Source organism: Rhinopithecus roxellana, chromosome 11, assembly GCF_007565055.1.
Source record: "Rhinopithecus roxellana isolate Shanxi Qingling chromosome 11, ASM756505v1, whole genome shotgun sequence".
In the NCBI taxonomy this organism is placed as follows: Eukaryota; Metazoa; Chordata; class Mammalia; order Primates; family Cercopithecidae; genus Rhinopithecus; species Rhinopithecus roxellana.
The window spans coordinates 76,434,927-76,454,880 of NC_044559.1; the positions used below are offsets into that span (position 1 = coordinate 76,434,927).

The 19,954-nt window shown below is 36.1% G+C and overlaps 1 protein-coding gene across 15 annotated transcripts in view; it reads right to left on the bottom strand.

Moving 5' to 3' along the window:
* LCOR (ligand dependent nuclear receptor corepressor) overlaps positions 1-19,954 on the bottom strand; it is a 156,026-nt gene that overhangs the window by 17,501 nt on the left and 118,571 nt on the right. For 11 of the 15 annotated variants that reach the window (XM_030940539.1, XM_030940546.1, XM_030940543.1 and 8 more), the window contains one exon: positions 17,507-17,600. In XM_030940539.1, the coding sequence (XP_030796399.1) occupies positions 17,507-17,600 (94 nt within the window). Of the gene's footprint in view, positions 1-5,220; positions 14,746-17,506; positions 17,601-19,954 lie in introns of those variants that run through there. The other 4 variants (XM_030940550.1, XM_030940551.1, XM_010389579.2 and 1 more) reach the window with 1 other exon arrangement.

The window sequence follows — 19,954 nt, forward strand, 5'->3', positions numbered from 1 at the left end:
TTGAAATCCACAGAACCCCTAACTGATAAAACCAAATAGGCAGAATTGTCCCCAACTTCTTCCACTGGAAAAGTTTTGATAATTAAACATACACATTCACACCCTCAGCTCTTAGATCATTGTTCAAACTCTACTACCCATGCAAAAAGTCTACAAAGCATGTACAACTTTAACCTTAAAGTATACAAAAAATTTTGTATGCAATGGAAATGCACACAGTTAATTCCATGACTTTTAAATTTCTAATCTTAAGCATCTTCTACTTCCAAACAACTTTTATTCCATTTTAGTCTCTGAAAAGAAATAATAACTAATGGTTTGATTACATTACCCTAAAACAGTACCATGAAATGCAGGAAAGCAGCATTCCAGGTTTCAATCACAGTCCCAATATTTTTATGTTTTTGAACAAGATTGGCTGCTCTTTGCTTCAGTCTAATATGAACACAACGACCTCACTCTCAATGTTCTAATCAATACAGTTTCTTGCATAATGTCAATCTGACTTTCTCACTCTTCTATCCCTCACACTAAATTCATGCCCATCAGGTGCTGTCAATGCCTTTCATTTATAGAACACTTATAAAGAGCCTGCCACAGTGCTAAGTATTTTACACAACAGAATCTCATTTAAACCTTATAGCAAATCTATGACCCTCTTTTACGGATAAGAAAACTGAAACTCAGGAAGGTTCAATAACTTGTTCAAGATCATATAGTAAGCAAGTAAAAGGTTGAAAAATTTTTTTTTTTTTTGGAGACGGGGTCTCTCACTTTGTCACCCAGTCTGGAGTGCAGTGGTGCCATCAGGGCTGACTATAGCCTCTATCTCTTGGGCCCAAGTGATCCTCCCACCTCACCACCCAAGTAGCTGGGACTATAGGCATAAGCCACCAAACCAGTTAATTTTTCTATTTTTTGTAGAGACGGGGTCTCACCATGTTGTCCAGGCTGGTCTCAAACTCCTGGGCTCAAGTGATCCTCTCATTTCGGCCTCCCAAAACACTGGGATTACAAGCGTGAGACATGGCATTTAAAACTGGGCCCATCAAATCCTATCTGTCAAACTTGGGGTATTCTCTCCTCTCCTATCCATGCCCTACCTATTCTTCAAGACTCACCTCCTTTATGAGGGCTTTCTGAAAGTCACCTATTAATGCTGATTTTTAACACTGAAGTTTTATATGCTTTCAATATTTTTATGGCTAATTTCACAAAACAGATTTCATTCTCTTCCTAAAAAGCAGTGTTAAGTTTGCTCAAGAGCCAAACTCAATTAATAGTTAAAATTTAATAAGTTAAAACTGAATCTAACGGAAAATTATTAGCAGGTACAATCCCTAATTCTAATTGTAGCTTGAGTCAAGAATGCCAAGTGGTACGGAGATAAGATGGTATGAAATCATGAGTATTAAGGGCAACTCATTGTGTGAGGCGGGACAAGTCCCTCAAGGTTCCAAGTTCCATGTTTTTCACCTAAAAAAATGAAAAAGTAGAATGGGATCAACAGTACTTAATCAGTGGGTTAATAAACTTCCTGTGGTCACAACATGAATGTACTTAACAATGCTGAGCTGTATACTTGAAAATGATTAAGATGGTAATTTTAATGCTTTCTTTTAACCATAACAAAAAACCCAAAAAACTTCCTGTGGAGCATTTTGAAAATACTGAACATGTCTAAGCCTCATTCCTATTAACTGATTCAGTGGATCTAGTCTAGTGTAGGACACAGGCATCTATATTTTTAAAAGGTTGATTCTGCTTAAGACTGATTGTACCTGATGATTCCCAAGACCCTTAGTGCTCTGATATTCAAGGTAGACCTACACTGCACATGACAGAAATAAAAATTATGAATAACTTAAAGTGACTTTTCAAGTTAACATTTGCAAAAGTATCATCATATTCATATACCGTTCATAACAAAAACTTAAAATAGACTTTAAATAAAAGGCATCTAAACATGACATCCAGATCTTATTTTTCCTTTAGAAAATATTTCAATGGAAAGGTGAGACCTGGGTTTACAAGACCTTATTCAATGAAGTTTCTACTGTATTTCCCAATGTTCATACAGATACGATTTGCATATTTGTCTCACATTAAACAGAAAATAACATTTTCTATCATTTTAAATATTTCAACTCAGAGTTGAAATAAGGTCTAAAAACCATTCAGTCTGTAACACCCTCACTTTACAGAAGGAAAGTGATCTTTCTAGTATACCAAATTGAAAGATAACTTTAAAATAATAATCCAGGCAAAGTGTGTTGGCTCACGCTTGTAATCCCAGCACTTTGGGAGACCAAGGTGGGCAGATCACTTGAAGCCAGGAGTTCCAAAACAAGCAGGCCAACCATGGTGAAACTCCGATGCTAATGAAAATACAAAATTAGCTGGGCATGTTGGCACAAACCTATAACCCCACCTACTCGAGTGGCTGAGGCATGAGAATCGCCTGTGAACCTGGGAGGTGGAGGTTACGGTGAGCTGAGATTGCACCACTGCATTCCAGCCTAGGAGACAGAGGCAGACTATTTCAAAAAAGTATCAAACCATTATCACTCCATACTGCTGATAAACAACAAACATTAAAAAATGACTAGTCGGCTGGGCGCGGTGGCTCACACCTGTAATCCCAGCACTTTGGGAAGCTGAGAAGGGAGGATCACGAGGTCAGGAAATCAAGACCATTCTGGTTAACACGGTGAAACCCCATCTCTACTAAAAATACAAAAAAATTAGCTGCACATGGTGGCAGGCACCTGTAGTCCCAGCTACTCGAGAGGCTGAGGCAGGAGAATGGCATGAACTTGGGAGGTGGAGGTTGCAGTGAGCCGAGACAGCGCCAGAGTGAGACTCCGTCTCAAAAAAAAAATAATTAAAAAAAAAAAAAAACGACTAGTCAAGAAACAGTAGTATTCTTACATGCCTATAAAACCTCTACAGTCGGCCAGGCATGATGGCTCATGCCTATAATCCTAGCACTTAGGGAAGCCAAAGTGGGAGAATCACTTGTGCTCAGTAGTTTGAGACCAGCCAGGGCAACATACTGAAACCCTGTCTCCATAAAAAATTGTAAAAATTAGCCAGGCATGGCAGCATGTGCCTGCAGTCCCAGCAACTCAGGAGGCTGAAGTGGTAGGATCATGTAAGCCCAGCAGGTCGAGGCTGCAGTGAGCCGTGATCACACCACTGCACTCCAACCTGGGTAATAAGAATGAGATCCTGTCAAACAAAGGAAGTTCAATGATTTGTAAGAATTTGATAAATAAAATTCTGTGTTAAAATGCTTACCTTTTAGAAGCAAATAAAGTGAACACAACATAACAAGAGCTCTTATCTACTATATTACTTAACACTTTCTATTAAAAAAAGGATTATTCACTCATTTCAGCTACAAAACCTAACACCACATGACCTGAGCATATACTGTTATATTTGAATACAGTGTTTGGTGAGAGTCCTTGGGGGGAAAAATTCACAACTCCAGGATATGGCAAAAAAAAAAAAAAGTTTCCGTTTTCTCCATTTCACTTCCCTTATGCAATCTCCCTAATTTCCACACCTGTTAAAACATAAGGCCCCCTGAATTAAATTCCAAAATAGCAGAATCAGAGAAAATTCCAGTTTAAAAGAAAAAGTCCTTTCTTTAAATAGGGCCTTTATAACTGAAGAGCTGAATATCAATTTGAAGATAGGATCACTAAAATAAAGCAAATTCATTTATGAGATGCTAAACTGTAATCTTACTACTGATCTGGCCGCCAGTTACAATGAATAATGGCAGGAAATGACAATAAACAAGTATGGCTTTGGAACTTACAGTGAAATAATGTTTTTTTTTTTTTTTTGAGACGGAGTCTCGCTCTGTTGCCCAGGCTGGAGTGCAGTGGCTCGATCTCCACTCACTGCAAGCTCCGCCTTCGGGGTTCACGCCATTCTCCTGCCTCAGCCTCCTGAGTAGCTGGGACTACAGGTGCCCACCACCCTGCCTGGCTAATTTTTGTATTTTTAGTAGAGACAGGGTTTCACCATGTTAGCTAGGATGGTCTCGATCTCCTGACCTCGTGATCCACCCATCTCGGCCTCCCAAAGTGCTGGGATTACAGGCGTGAGCCACTGCGCCCGGCCAAAATAATTAGCTTTCTAAAAAAAATTTAAGTATGTGGCATAATTAAGGGGATCAAATAAAGCCAACAGAACAAGTCTGTAGTACTAACATAAATTGCTATTTTATAAACATCAGACCAAAGGCAGAAAACAGCTAGATAGCCAGTCTGTGACAAAAACTATTAAAAGATAAATTAGACCAATTAACAACAATAGCATCATCTTTAAATATAAAACACCATTAGAGGCCAGGTGCGGTGGCTCACACCTGTAATCCCAGCACTTTGGGAGGCTGAGGCGGGTGGATCATGAGGTCAGGAGATCCAGACCATCCTGGCTAAGTGGTGAAACCCCATCTCTACTAAAAATATTAAAAAATTAGCCGGGCATGGTGGAGGGCGCCTGTAGTCCCAGCTACTCGGGAGGCGGAGGCAGGAGAATGGTGTGAACCCGGGAAGTGGAGCTTGCAGTGAGCTGAGATTGGGCCACTGCATTCCAGCCTGGGTGACAGAGTGAGACTCTGTCTCCAAAAAAAAAAAAAATTAAATGTTGACCAACATATACTCTGTTCTTTATGTCTTCTGGTAAAAGGAATTACCAGTATCCTGCCAAGAATGAGAACTACTATATAACCTTAATTGACTGACAATGTTGCTTTCATACGTATGCCTCAAGAAAACAGCAAACAAAAAATAGTCACTATTATTTTCTGATAAGGAATCCTGGCATTAAGTTTTATACTCTTAAGAAAATTATACAAAACTCACTCAAGACAGAAGAAGGTATTATGAAAACATCACTGTATCTTGTTTAACTGAATACATTTTTTAAAATGAATAACCCAATAAAGAAAACTGAGGTAATCTGAGCGCCGAGGTATCAAATGAGTAAAGACACTGAGTTACAAGGCAGTATTGCACCTGAATTATGAAAGCAGAATCTCATAGCAGTAACTTTAAGAGATTTCATCTAGAAAGAATTTATCACAAAAAATCACTTTGATTACCATTTGTATTTAGAGTTGGAGTACAATCCAACTCTTACCCATTTTGTGAATTTTTCAAAAAGCACTAAAATCTTAGGAAGTAGAAACCAAGCTTTAAAAACAGTTTTTCACAACAAAATTTATTAGAAGAATAGTGGTTTTGCAAAGTCTAGCATCCAGTGAGAACTACCATACACAACATTACAGCTGGGAATGTTTCTCCAAAATGTCATGGTCAAATTATACAATGGAACCATTAAATCTTACACATGCACGAAAGAACTAGCGCTTTTGACGTACAATGCAGAAAAAAAAAAAAACAAAAAAGGGGGGGACCACATGGATTAAAATTTTAAGTACTCATCACATACATTAAGACACAGTTTTAGTCCAGTCAAAAATCAGAACTGCATTAAAAAATTTAATGTAGTGCAATCAAACCAAAAAACTTAATTTGTGATCATAAGTGCTCTACTACATAAACATTGATCATAGCGAGGAACAAAAAGTTCAAATCACACAGTACAAAAAAAATCTGTAAATAAATATAAACTACAGTACAAGAGAAATATTAAATTATACAATTCCATCAAACTGTAAACAGTATATTGAAATGAGGTCCATAAGAGTAAAGGGGGTTCCTGTTTTGTTGTATGACACTTGAACTTCTAGAAATCTGAAAGATGCCATTTTCCATATCTCCAAAGACTATGGGTTTTATATGTGGAGAGAATTTATTTTAGATGTAAGATATCAAATATTAAAGCAGAGGAATAATCTATTTTGTTAACCACAGATAGTACTGCAGAAAACAAAAGTAATTTTAAGAGACAAGTCTTAACGTTAAAAATGCAAAGTACTAAAACACTGGAATTAGAACTTCGCATCAGAAAAAACTTGTCACTGAGAACTTCAAGGCTACAAAATACACTGACAAAACTGTCTGCTGATATGCAGACCTAGACCTCTGCTAATTTTTTTTGACATTTTACATACTCATGTTACAACACCAACTTTGGCAGAATCACTACTGATAAACTCAAAGCACTCCTGGCCCAATGGTTCCATCACAGTGGCCAGTGCACAAAATTCTCTAAAGACATTGCATAAACTAGAATGTAGAGGTCAGACACCCAAGGACCAGTGCTTGAATTTAGTAGTAGTTATCGCGAAGAAGCAAGAGCCACATCAAGAAGGAACTGCATCTGTTAACAGCTTACAGAGCAGTTAGGAATGTCTTTTGTTTTAGTTGTGCTGGCTATTAGTGGCATTTAAAAATTATTATAGTTTAACTGTGTGTGTGTGTGTGTGTGTGAGTGTGTGTGTGTGTGTGTAGTGTGCTGGCTATACATTTATGTACTTTAAAAAAAAATACACTGTTAACAGGAACCCCCATATTATCTGCTCAGTAGTAATAACTGAATATATAGAATGCCACTATAAGAGTGTGAGGCACCATGTGCTGGAGAGTTATATGCAGCTTTAAAATCTGTTTGGCTGAGTTATACCTGGATACCTGAACTGAGTTTTTAAAGTTGACATTCATCAGATGTGCTACCAGCACGTTGAAATAAAAGCAAAACAGAAAAATACAAGTCACTGTTAGGTTTAAGAATAGCATCAAAGTACCTGAATTGAGTGAGAAGAGTGTGTAAACTGTCCCTGAGGGTTTTTAAACAGTGTGTACAAGCTGGATTCCTAAGAACATTAGTTTTATTCAACAGTATGGACTGATAAAATACCAATGTCTGACAGCTTTAAGTGGAGGTTATAAAGAATTATATGCAAACACTCCAAATGTATAGTTTATACATTTTTTTTCAAAGCAGCAATAAGCTGCTGTAAAGTATACATCCCACCAGAACAAACAACATGTGGGAGTCAGATAAAGGTTTCTATCTTAGTCTGGTTTTCTGACAGCACGGCATATCAATATCCAATGACTATTATCATTCCTAGATCAGAATGTAACTAATTTCGACTAGCAATATAGGATTAGACTTTTAATCAAACACTTTGCTATTACATACTAAAATTCCTTAAACTTACTAATGCTGGTAATACTAACCTAGTTAATCATCCCCCCCTTGTTTTAGAAATATACCCTTCCACAACTTAAAAACATTAAGATCCATTTTCAGTCCTCTGGTGTAAAAAGCATGTCAGTGAATTAATATTAAAAATTTACAAAGTAAAAAGGCTTGAATTTCAGCCAAAGATTCTAAATACTGCTCATTCCCTGAAGACTTAAAGGGGGAGAGAATCCCTACCCATTTTCCTAGTGATTTATTTTTCTAAAATGGTCTGAAACAAATTCTTATTTTGGGGAATCTTCCCCCTCACCTTCTCTCAAATTCCAAATTCTTAAGCTTGAAATGCTTAATAAGAGAAAATGAGGCAATCACTTGGAATTGCTAGAAAGGTACAAAATGTTATTGTCTTTTTTTAAAATAAGATTTATATAAATGTGATCTGACCCCATATTATGTAGTATGTTTTATATTTCTAAATAATCACCCTAAAACTTACAGTACCTAAGACTCTGAAGATAAATTAAGACTTTAGTGTTGTAACAGAAAAAGTGCTGAATTATCCCTTTTCTAGTACTTTAAACATTTTGGACAAGTGCTTTCCTAGTGACAGTGAAGTTTGCTATATAACCTTCCACCACCAAGCAGGAAAAATAAAAAAAGCCACCTGGATGAAAAAAAAAAGACTTTTAGGAGTGTAGCACCGGGCATACCAAATAATAGAAGTTGTTTCGCTCATTCTGAGGGGGTAAAAATATTGTAGATTGAAATTCTATTTGGCTATTGACTGTTAAAAATCCCTGCTCTACTGTGTCAGTGTCCTGTGTCCAACTACCCCCAGCCCCCCACCCCTAGTCCCCTTACACACTATCCACTGAGAATCTAATCTCTAAAGAGATTATTTTAAAATTTATGTTGTCAGGACATACCTGAGAAAGGGTGCAATTATGCAGAACAAGGAACCCAAGACTGCACTAATACTGGTTACAGGTTCATAAATTCTTTCCCAAGACAAATCTAAAAAGTTTAAGAGGTATGGATCTTCAAATATGTCTTACTGCTTTAGATTTTTTTGGTATGTGTGTAGGGTCATTTCCAGTGTTGATCATCTTGAGCATGTTCAATGACAGTTCAAGATGGGGTAAAAAAGTTCATTTCCACATTCAAATAATAGAGATTAAATATTATAATAATATTTGCTACATCCAATAAATCTATGATTAACTAAAAGTGCTTGCTTTTTAGCTTTTCTTGATACAGCTCTAAATGAACTGGAAACCGTAAAATTACCCCCCAAACAGCTGCAGAATTAGCTCATGCTCTATTGTCAAATCAACATTAATTAGCCTCAATTCTCATTTTTAAACAATCTAAAAGATTTTTCTATCAAATCAAGATGGCGTAACTTCACCATATTAACTTGTGACTCATTTTTAGTATCACAGGGCAGAATTTTTAGCCTCTTCTCAGAAGTCTACATGCTTTTTCCATCCTACTCCACCCTCCCTACCCCAATCTCCTTCCGAACACTTAGGGCTTATAGCTACAGTGTTGTGTTACAGGGCTAACGTCTGCTTCTTTAAAAGGTGACTGCAAGATTATTCAGGAATGAGGATACACAAATAATGTCCTCTATTTTTCTTTCCATCACCATGTTCACAAATGCTATTCAAGTCTCCAGTACAGAATTAAACCAAAATAAACTAAGAAGAAAGAGCCTGGAGTTCTGTCTTCTTAGTACCACAATTATATGTTTTTCCTTTGCAGATTTTGAAAGCAATTCATTTTCTTTAAAAAATTCCTAGATAGCTTAGTAGTCTCCTAAATGGGCTGTTCTGCTGAAGCCATCAAGTTTTTAGTAATACTAGCCTGACCAAAGCATTAATGAAGACCAAATTCTAATTAAAGGTAACAAGGAAAACAATCTTTGATATCTTCAAGAAGGCCAAAATTTAACGTATAACTTTCAGTATCTCCTATAAAACATAAAGTGGAGCACAATTCTGTCTATTGCCATATTCTATCACCAGTGACAGCAACCTGAATACACAGAAAAGACTGGTTAATATGAAAACAACCTCTGGCATTTAATGAAAGAATTATAAAGGCAAAAATACATGGTCTCAAAAGGAAATCTACAAAGATAAAAGCTGTTAATGATGCCGATCTGTCATGTAACTGCTACAACTACTCAAAATATTTTCAGCTTCTGACATCAAGCTGACTCAATTTGTTTTATGAAAAGAAACGAATCCATGCTTCACTATTATGGGTCAATGAGATGTAAAAGAATCACAAAGGCTTAGAACCAGGCCTGGCACTGTGTGCTTACTTGGGGGTAGAGGGAGAACAGATAGCTCACTAGCAGCTCAAAGGTTGCTATGTACTGCCTAATGACAGAAGGTAGTTATGATATTGGTGTTAACAGGTAGTTGTTTTTAGTCTAATTTAGAGTTCTCTCCGAAACTTGGGAACTAAACTTCTCATTGTGCCTTTTATAGTTTTTACCATCTGATCCCACATAGCTCATACTATAGCTAAGATAAATGTTGGGGAAAAGAAATGCCAATTGGTTGAGGTAATGGTTTATATAAGATAACCAGAGTTCTAAAAGCACTTCAATATTGTAAAGTAAAAGTGTACCAAATAAAGCTAATACACACTTCACACTTGTTGAGCTTGCTCACCAGAACTGAACAGTAATTAACTTCACATAAGGACCCCTATTATCACACAAAGCCTTACTCATATTCATGATCTGCTGCAGCAAAGGTTTATCAAGCAACATCTAAACTTCAGAACAACAAACTTAATATTAAAAAGTATTATACACAAATATAAATTATTTTTCCTGAAAGAGTGACCTTGTCCTTCATGGTATTTGGGGAACAGAAAAAAAGTGTATAGCTCATCACAAACATAATTCAGAGTCACTTATAAGCCCACTGACCAAAGTAATATACCACATTACTGTCAAGCTGGATGACCACGCTGTCTCAGAAATGAGAAAGCTAAAGATAAAAATACCAACTAGATATCCTTGCACAGAATTAGTGTTTTTGATTTTGTAGTGCCATAGCGTATCTACCCTATAATATCAAGGTTCTCTGAAAATGCAAAAAATTATTTTAAATACATTATTTCCTATCAATAGTTCCAAGAGTGTTATATATTAATAATTTAAGTAATGTTATCTGCCTACTGGAAAATGTGAGGAAAAACAGCTTTCATGACAAAGACAGTTGTGAACTACACTTTCCCATACCATAAAAACGGTCAACTGTTGTTTGGGCCATGCAAAACTCTGATTAGCAGAAATTAAGCGTGCTAAGTAGACCAATCTCTATTACACATTTGTGAGGACATCCCCAAACCAGAATATCTACACTGAAAGTGCCAATACAGAATAGTGGCAAATCAAGAGATAAATCAAATATTAAGGAATCACTGCGGCACCAAGACTGCCAGTCAGCCGTGTGATGAGCCACCTCCGAGAAATACATGGTATAATGGAACTCTGAACACAAAATTTAACATTAAAAGTGCACCTGAATATTACAAACTAACTTTACAAAACCTATAATAAGGTAAAATATATATCTTTCGAAATATTCCAGCAGCTTTTTGTTTTGTTTTTTTTTTTAAAGTTTTTCTTTTTTGAGAGGCTCATGAAATTTAAAAGGGACCACTAGCTAATTTCAACCATGCTTCACAAAACAATAATGGCTATTTTATATTGCAGTTACCAATGTAATGCAATTAGTGCTTTAAAATAATCTACACTCAAAAAAAGAGAGAGAAAGAGAGAGACCTTTGGAGGAAATATGCTTATTCAAAAGCTTCTTGGAAAAGAAAATTTACCTGAATATCAAGTCATGACTGATCTCAAGTGTAATGTTTAAAAGCTTCACAGACATGAATATTACAATCTTCAGGTCTCAGGACTTTTAATCTGAGAAAGTTTAGAGTTTGGTTTGTTTTTTAAATTCACTTTCTAACCAAAACAAATAATAGAAGTACTCAAATTTTCACTATTTACAACTCTCAGCCTACAATCTGAAATGACACAATACAAGTTCTCTTATTTAAACTGCAGCATTAAAGGGTAGGCACACCATTCTTCTGCTGCTCGATTGTCATCCACTGAAACACACATAGAAAATATTTATGTTAGTAAAATGATCACTCCATGTACACTACAATGACAAAATTTACATAACTCAACTCATACATCACTTATATAGACTACCACATAGGATTAAACCTCTCTGAACAGTAAACTCTACAAAAGTTGAACTTTTAGGGCCAGATTTTTAATGGGCCTTTAGTGATGCCTTTCTGAGAGGGGATAAAAGCAAGCACAAATTAATTTTCTCAAAGAACCTTTTTGCAGCAATCCTGGGCTACTGAATATCCCAAACATTACACAAAAAGGTACTATGGCTGCAATTAATTGTGTGCTGACAAATTCTTAAGTGTGTAACAAAGGAGGCGTTCCTTCATAAACTTAGTCCTTTGCTTTCAGCAAACTTTCTAAGATTTCCTTCAATTGTAGATGAAAACCATACATTTCATAAGGAATTTTTATTGCAACTTCCAGCTAGGTGACAAAATATTGTAGAATCATAAAATGCTACTGAACCCAAACTGTTTTTTCTGTTAAGAAGTCTAGAAATCTAAGGGGAAACAGGCTCAGTTATCCACTGATTAAACTGCTACACAAAATAACCAAATCAAGAGGAACCCACACCCAAGCTATGTCAAGAATGAGCAGTGCATGTATTTTAATAACAGCAATGGTGTGCCTAACCTTTGAACACACAGGTTGCTGAGGGAAAACTTAACCTAATTTAATTAGTTGCTCCAAAGTTTCCAGGCAAAAATTTATGCCTTGGAAATATCTGGACCTCCCCTCAAACTGTTAGCATCCATCTGAAATCAACATCTAACCAACGCTCCAAGTTTAATGTTATTTTAAATACTGAAACTCCAATGTTTGTTTTTGGTTAAGCATTTAGAAGGGCCTGACCACCTTTCTCAGCAGATTAGAATATACAATATATGTGGTGTGGATTTTGTTTTGCACAAATAGTAATTTTAATCTGATCACAATGAAAAATTAAATTCCATGGGCTTTGCTTATTCTTGCAAAAACCGCAGAAAATAAACTTTCCTTACTTTCATTTTAAAAGCCCATCTCAAAAAAAGCTTAAGATATTCTTCAAGGAGTGCTTATACAAACATGATCTCAAAGGTCCTGAACTGTGTGCTAAACAACCATGAATATCAGCTAATTATCAGAAAAAGTCAAGAAGGGGGTATTATGTAGGATGCCAAAAAAAGAGAAAACAATTGTTAACCAACAAAATTAAAAAAAAAAAAAAAAAAAGGAAATCTCTCCCACCCTTCTACTAGTATTTGGATCAGTTAAAAAAGGAATTCCAATGAGTTTGACTTCTGATTGAATTATTGTTAGAACTGATATGCATCCTAAATCTTATCAGGTTACCTTGGGGTTGTTTTTTTTTTCTCTCACTACAAACATGGATCCTTCATTAACGTGGATACTGGGCAGACTACTGAGGCTGTAAAATTTAAGTATCACTTTTGCAATATCATAAAATTACTTACACACATTTCTTTCCCTATTTCTCCCATCCCCAATAAACAGATCTTGAATATCTTAATCTAGTTGCTGCAACGATATTCAGTCAGTTAGCACATCAATTCTGTAAAAGGACTGAAGATTACAAAGAAACCTAGTTTGCTAAAATGATGCATCCTCCATTGTTTTATGTAATGTACCCTGACTGCTCCTGAGTAAATACGGAGCTCGTCCTCCATGAGATAAGGCTATATCCTCACTTGTTGGTGAGACCAAATTCTACCCTTAGAAAATCTCAAATGAAATTACAGCAAAGGTAGTGTTCAAAGTAATTAACTGAAGCATTTCTGAAGGTAGTGTGTGCACATTTTCCACCGCCTTCCCCTCTGGGTGAGCACTAATAGCTTGCTAATTTGTTAAGTAAATTTAATAGTGAGAAGAAAATTACAAAATGTAACTATAAATGACCCAATAATTATGTCAGTGAATAACCAAATTTCTCAAATTCAAAGGTTCATTGTTCTTCTTAGTTTTTTCTTTAGTTTAATCCTTCAATTAGTTGAATCGTAGATGAAAAATGTGAGTAATTTTGTATTATAAGATGGCTTTCCAATTTGCAGTGATAAAGCTCCCAGTATGACAGACGTAGTTTCTAAAAGGGGGCTTTTTTTCCTCTTCTTTTTTAAAAAGTAAAAACAAATATAACTTAAGAAAAAACAAAAAAACAAAACAAAAAAGCATGCAGGCTCTACAGGCAAGGAGTCCACTTCCATGTATCTGTTCTCTGTGAGGTAACTCAATTCTCTTTTGTAGAGAAACATGCAAAAGGCCAAACATATTCCGAGCCATACTGCACATGAAAAATTTAAAATATGCAACATTCAGAATGCACATTTCATCTCTGTACACACAAGTCAATGCAAAATCTGCAAAGAAACAAGTGTCACAGTAAATGAAATTATGTGCAAGCAATGATAGCTGAACAATGATGCAGTAGTGCTCACCCAGTTTGTACAGTAATTGGCACTCTACAGTATTCCTACTCGTTTTTTGATTCATTTGCACTTTGTGCTGCCTCTCCCTGGGGATCTAATTCAATCTTTACAGAAACATCTGGCCCCTCCGACCTCATTAATTTCATCTTTTTCTTTGGAGGGTTTTTCAAAGTGCCCAGCCTCTCCTTTACTTTGTACTCCAGTGTACTGTGGGGAATCCCATAAATACTCTGAGCTTTGGAAACACTCATTTTTCCACTCATAACCACTGAGATTGCTTCCTCCAGTATCTCACTGTTGTACTGTCTGTAACGCCCTCTTTTCTTCCGAGGCTGCTTGGAGCCAGGGTCTCCTTCTTGATCCGATGTGGGATATGGCTGTCCAGAGGTAGACTGCTCAGCATCTGAGCCCCAAGAATCGGGTCCAGCATCTAACATGCTTTTTCTATTTTGTTTTGGAAGAATAGCCCTTAATTTTTTACTAAGCGCGCTCTCCGTTTGTGAACCCATTACCAAAGAGCTATAGCTGTACTGATCACCAGTGCGAGACTCCCAAGAAAGATCCATTCCTCGAACTTGTGGTATCTTTAAATCTACAGGAGATGAATGGCTCACATCCTTTTTTCCATCTTGTTTTGCTTGAAGTGCCATTTTTGGAAAAGCAGAGTTTTCTGCAAGAAAAGGAAGGTCACTGATGTTGCTGAGTGCACCATTTCCCCTGAACTTCATACGGCTGAGGTTGAACTCGTAATGTGGTTTTGCCCAAGAGGCTTCCCTGGATAATATTAAGTGTTGTCCATGATTCTGTAATCCAGATGGCCCAAGGCTGGCAGCTGTGGACAATTGGTTTCTGCTCAGTAGTTCTTCACTAATCTGCAGGGATCGAGCCAGTGGAACTTTGAGTGATGTGGAGTGTCCAAAACCTTCCCTGGTTCCATCCTGTAAGCTTCTTGGAGGTACCCCATCACCACTCCGAAGTCCGTCTGGGCGGTACTGGCTGGGTCTCCCAGGTCGCCTAATTGGATGGAAGGAAACTGATGTGAGCAGGACTTGCACAGGTAGGGAGGGATGGGTGAGGGGACCACTCCTTTATTAGAAGGCCTTGCTTGGGTAACATCACTTTGTGTTATTTATTTATTTTTCTCTAAAATTAAAAAAAAATGGTCTCGGCAGTTAGTTTTAAAACTTGTTCACAAAAAAGGAAAAAGGAAAAAGAAAAAAAATCAGGAGCTTTTTGGGCAAAGAAAAATTAAACCTGTCAGCTGGTCTCTGGTTGGGTTCACAAATTTTCGGAGAAAAAGTTTCGCGCAACTGTCTGAAAATAGCATCTTAATTATTAATTACAAAGTAATCATCAGTCTCCATAGATCTACACAGAATTGTGTTGCCAATGTGACGTTACCACTAAACAAGTACAGTAATAAAAGAGTAAGCCAAATTAGTTATTTTAATTCAATATATTCAACATTCATGACAACTAGTTTTAAAACTGAAACCATATACATTACTGGAACCCATAGATAATTGCTCATTTATCCCACAAACAAGTTGATATTCATCATCAAAAAGCAAACAATTCCAAATAATATTGCTTATTTTGCTTGGGGGGGAAAAATATGTATATATGGCTAACAGCCCCAAAGGAGAAAAAAAAAAACTCCCCAACAAACCAAACCAAAAGACCCATTGCATTATAACTTACCACACGTCTTCATTTTAAAACACTACTAGTTGCAGATACATGAGTATCATGATTTTCCATTTGAAATAATCCAAGCTTAAAAGAAATTACTCTTTATTTAACCCTTAAGTTCTACTCAAAGTAATTACTGTCAGAGGGATATAAACAAGTTTTTAGCAGTTTTCTCTGGCTTAAAAAAAACCTCCCTTCTTGAAATATCAAACACCTATTTTGAAATTTCAAATGGACGGCTTTCAAATAATGTTTAAAAAATCAATTATTTAGACAAAGTTAATTCGTAAGGTTTTGACTTTCACAATAGAGAAAGATTATCAATATTAAGACTGACATGTGGCAAAACACGCCCAAGGGGGTGATTACATTAACTAGGCGTAAAACAGGGCTTCGCAGAAATGATAAACCAGTTATGTTCTACAAAACTGTATGGGGACTACTATCATCAGTAACACAATTAGGATAACACTGAATATTCAACTAAAAGATGGGCAATCCTATTGGTGCATTTTTCTTCCATAAAACCAGTAGAAAACACTTTCCATTCAGAGGGATAAAAAAAGCAACTTCAGCCATATAATACATGAACCTGGCAGCCAAGTTTACAGTGAATCTTAAGCAAAGGATGTGTTTATGCAAACTGCACATGGACTTTTACATGTGTCCTTAAATTACACAACTCAAGGTTTTTTTTTTTTTTTTTTTTTTGGAGACTGGGTCTCGCTCTGTCACCCAGGCTTGAGTGTAGTGCTGTGATCATTGCTCACTGCAGCTGTGACCTTCTGGGCTCAAGCAATCCTCCCAACTCAGCCTCCTGAGTAGCTGGGACTACAGGTGCACACCACCACGCCTGGCCAATTTTTGTATTTTTAGTAGAGAATGGGTTTTGCCATGTTGCCCAGGCTGGTCTCGAACTCCTGACCTCAGGTGATCTGCCCACTTCAGCATCCCAAAGTGTTGGGATAACAGGCATGAGCCACCACGCCTGGCTCAAGTATCTTTTGATATATAAATAGAACCCAAAGATTTGGGAACATGCTGACTTATATCTAGTATAAACCATAGTGAAAAGAAAGGGTTAAGAAAAAGATTAGTAAACTATGCATAATGGATTAAATTAATACTTTCTGGAAATGAAAAGTTTTGGAATTTTAGAGAAAGGGAGATTTTAGAAGTCTGTAAAGGAATCCTTCTATTTGAAGGTAGTTAACAGTAAGTTGGAAAAGGTTAGTCCACTTAGCATCCACTTGTTCCTTTAATATCTAAGTAACTTTCCCACACTCATAATCTGAAAATTAAATAAGACTAAGTATTAACTAATTTAAACTTACCAAGTTTTTTTTCATATCTAGATAAAGTTGATTTTTTGTCACACAGTTTTATAGAAATGCTTTTTCAACATGGTATCTGAATGTCTTTATTAATATCTGACTTTTCTAGTTGGTTATTAGATACACACAGGGAGAAGACAGTTCTTATACTACAAAATCAGGGAGTCAGAGAATTTACTTTAGTCTCCTAAGAGTTATCAAAACTGAGCAAGTAATAATGTCTTGGTAGCCTAAGATGGTTATGCATCAACATCTACAATCAGTCTTTCAGAAAACTACATTTTCTGAACTGCCAGAGTTAAAAAGTACAGTTTAAATCAACCACCAAAACCAAACCCAAAAGAAACAAACAAAAATGAACACACATACACACAAATCCCACTAGAGATACCAAGTATTGGAGCTCAATTTTCATTAAACAGCTTCAGCACACATAACACTGTCTTTACATCTAAACTTTAGAATTATTTAACTTGAGTTTCACACTCCAAAACATGCCACAACAAAAAGTCTAAAGAAATAATTGCCATACTCATGGTTATTTACTATTTGTACTAAACTGACAAAAACTCATCTGTACTAGCCAATTTTACTTTGCACAGATTGCATTTTTACTTGATCTATGGTCCATATTTATAAATGACTTACTTAGAAGGGTTATTTTTTAAAATGTAAAAGGGAGACTGGCATCAACCTTTGATGAATTATCTATTATGAAACTGTGTAAGGCTACAAATATTCTCCCTTACCCGTTCCCTTGAGTACTGGAGCAGCCTGGAGAGTGGCTCAGGGAAGTGCTGCCAGCACATGGACTTTTCTTAGTGGACAGATCAAGTACACCGTCTGCAGAGACACAAAGAAACACCTGAGGATATTAAAAGCTAGGAGCAAATGTAAACTGAATAGGCTAAAAATGAAAAAGCAGTAAGTAGGCTTATTCAACTAAGCAGATACGCTAGTCATATATTTGAGTTATAGAATCAATTCAATCCTGAAGCAACATAAATTTAGCAAGACATGTTATACTTAATATCCTCAAGTGCTAAATGTATTATTAATGGGGCAAAAAGAAAAGGTAAAACATATTACTGAAGATGTTAAGATACAGTGAAATACTAGAAATAGCAGTTTACATAGCATGAGGTCCGCTGTTACCAGAATTTTTAAGACTCCATTTTCTAAATTTTCCTTGATCGAAGCATACAAGTTTTTAATGTCCCACAGCGGCATACAAACTATAGAACCAAATCCCTCAAGAGCTAAATCTACCTGAAACTCCAAAAGTACATACAAGTTGGATATAGAAAATTTTAAGTAAGATATAAAAATTGTTTTTAAATGTAAGTTTTTGTCATTAAAGCACATGTATATACTAAACAAGATGGTCTGTAAGATGAATCAGTTAATGATTTATGATTTGGGTGTGTCCTAATAGTTTTCTAGACCACTATAAAAAAATGTATACTTGTATTCAATCTTTTTTCCTTTTTTTTTTTTTTGAGACGGAGTCTCGCTCTGTCGCCCAGGCTGGAGTGCAGTGGCATGATCTTGGCTCACTGCAAGCTCCGCCTCCTGGGTTCACGCCATTCTCTCGCCTCAGCCTCCCGAGTAGCTGGGACTACAGGCGCCCGCCACCACGCCCGGCTAATTTTTTGTATTTTCAGTAGAGACAGGGTTTCACCGTGTTAGCCAGGATGGTCTCGATCTCCTGACCTGGTGATCCGTCCACCTCGGCCTCCCAAAGTGCTGGGATTACAGGTGTGAGCCACCGCACCCGGACTGTATTCAGTCTTTTAAAAAAATTTGCAGAGATTCAAAATTCAATTGCTGGATTTTATGAATGCAAGAATTTTTCAATTAAGAAGACATTAAAAATTAGTGAAGAAAGCTGAAAGAAGGAAGAATGGAACTGTCTTGATATTGATGAGAGCCTGGAAGTACAACCATTTTTTACTGCAACTAAACCAAATCGCAAGTTCATGTTATTAATACATAAAATTAGAAGACTTTTTTCCCTCAAAGTAATTTTTCTCCTTATTGAAATACCTGGAAAAGAAATCTTTTAAAGCTACCACTCTGACCGAAATTAACAGAACAAGATAATACACAATGTCTTTGACTTTCAGTTGGCCAGCAGAGGGGTTTTACAATCTAGTTACATTTTTAAAAAGTACCCCAGGGTAGAAGCTACTTACAAATTGTATCAGAGGACATTTTATTTCAGGCTGTTAGAAATAAACAGGCAACTGAGTTTGTAAACAAAAAATCACCACACTCGTAAGTAAGAGTTTCATCCTTTAGAGTCACTAATATTTCTAAAAATATAATTATAAGCTTATAGAACCAATTATCCTATTAGACATCTAACCCAATTATACATCTAAGAAGCAAATGTACTGCTTACAACATTTCCAACCAAAGACACTATTATTTAAAGACAAGTCAAATAGTCAATTTGTCTAATCAAACAGGCAATATATTTTAAGTCTACCACTAAAAATATTGTGCTTTTTAGTTGAAAACACATTCATTAAGGAAATATAATTTAAAATTTTTTTACTTCATTTGAAGTCTACATACTATAATGCTATCATGTAGTTCAAATTCCTCTTTGTAAGAGCATGCTGTCAATACAATGTATTATCTCTTAAGTGTAACAGTAGTTATAACCAGTTAAATTAGACTAAGTGGTATCATTTTATGTTAACCTCCATTAATAGTTTAAATATAATTCTATGTTGTCACTCTCCTAATATAAACCTGAAGCTTCTGACGTAATATTTAGAGTGAAGAGATCTTTAATGAAAACTACCAATTTGTGGAAAAGAAAACAGTCATCAATAAAAAAGATACAACTTTGTAAATATGGTAACCAAAGGTACATGAGAAATGTGAACAAGTAGGAAGTCTCCTGTCAATAAATCTCTCAGAACTCAGATATTTTGTTTGCTGTTCACCACACAGGAAAAGGATAAAAGCAAAGGAAAACTACTCAAAATTTATTTCAAAGAGGTTATTTAAGAATTAAATGTATTTTCCAAAATAAGCATGTATTTCTCATCAATAAATCCACATAATCTCATAACCTTTCTGTATACTGAAGATTTCTATGACAATAAAATCTCATTAGTACAGACATCACCAATTTACAATTTGTAGTGGTTCAAACAGTGGCTGAGTTGAAATGCTTGCTTCAA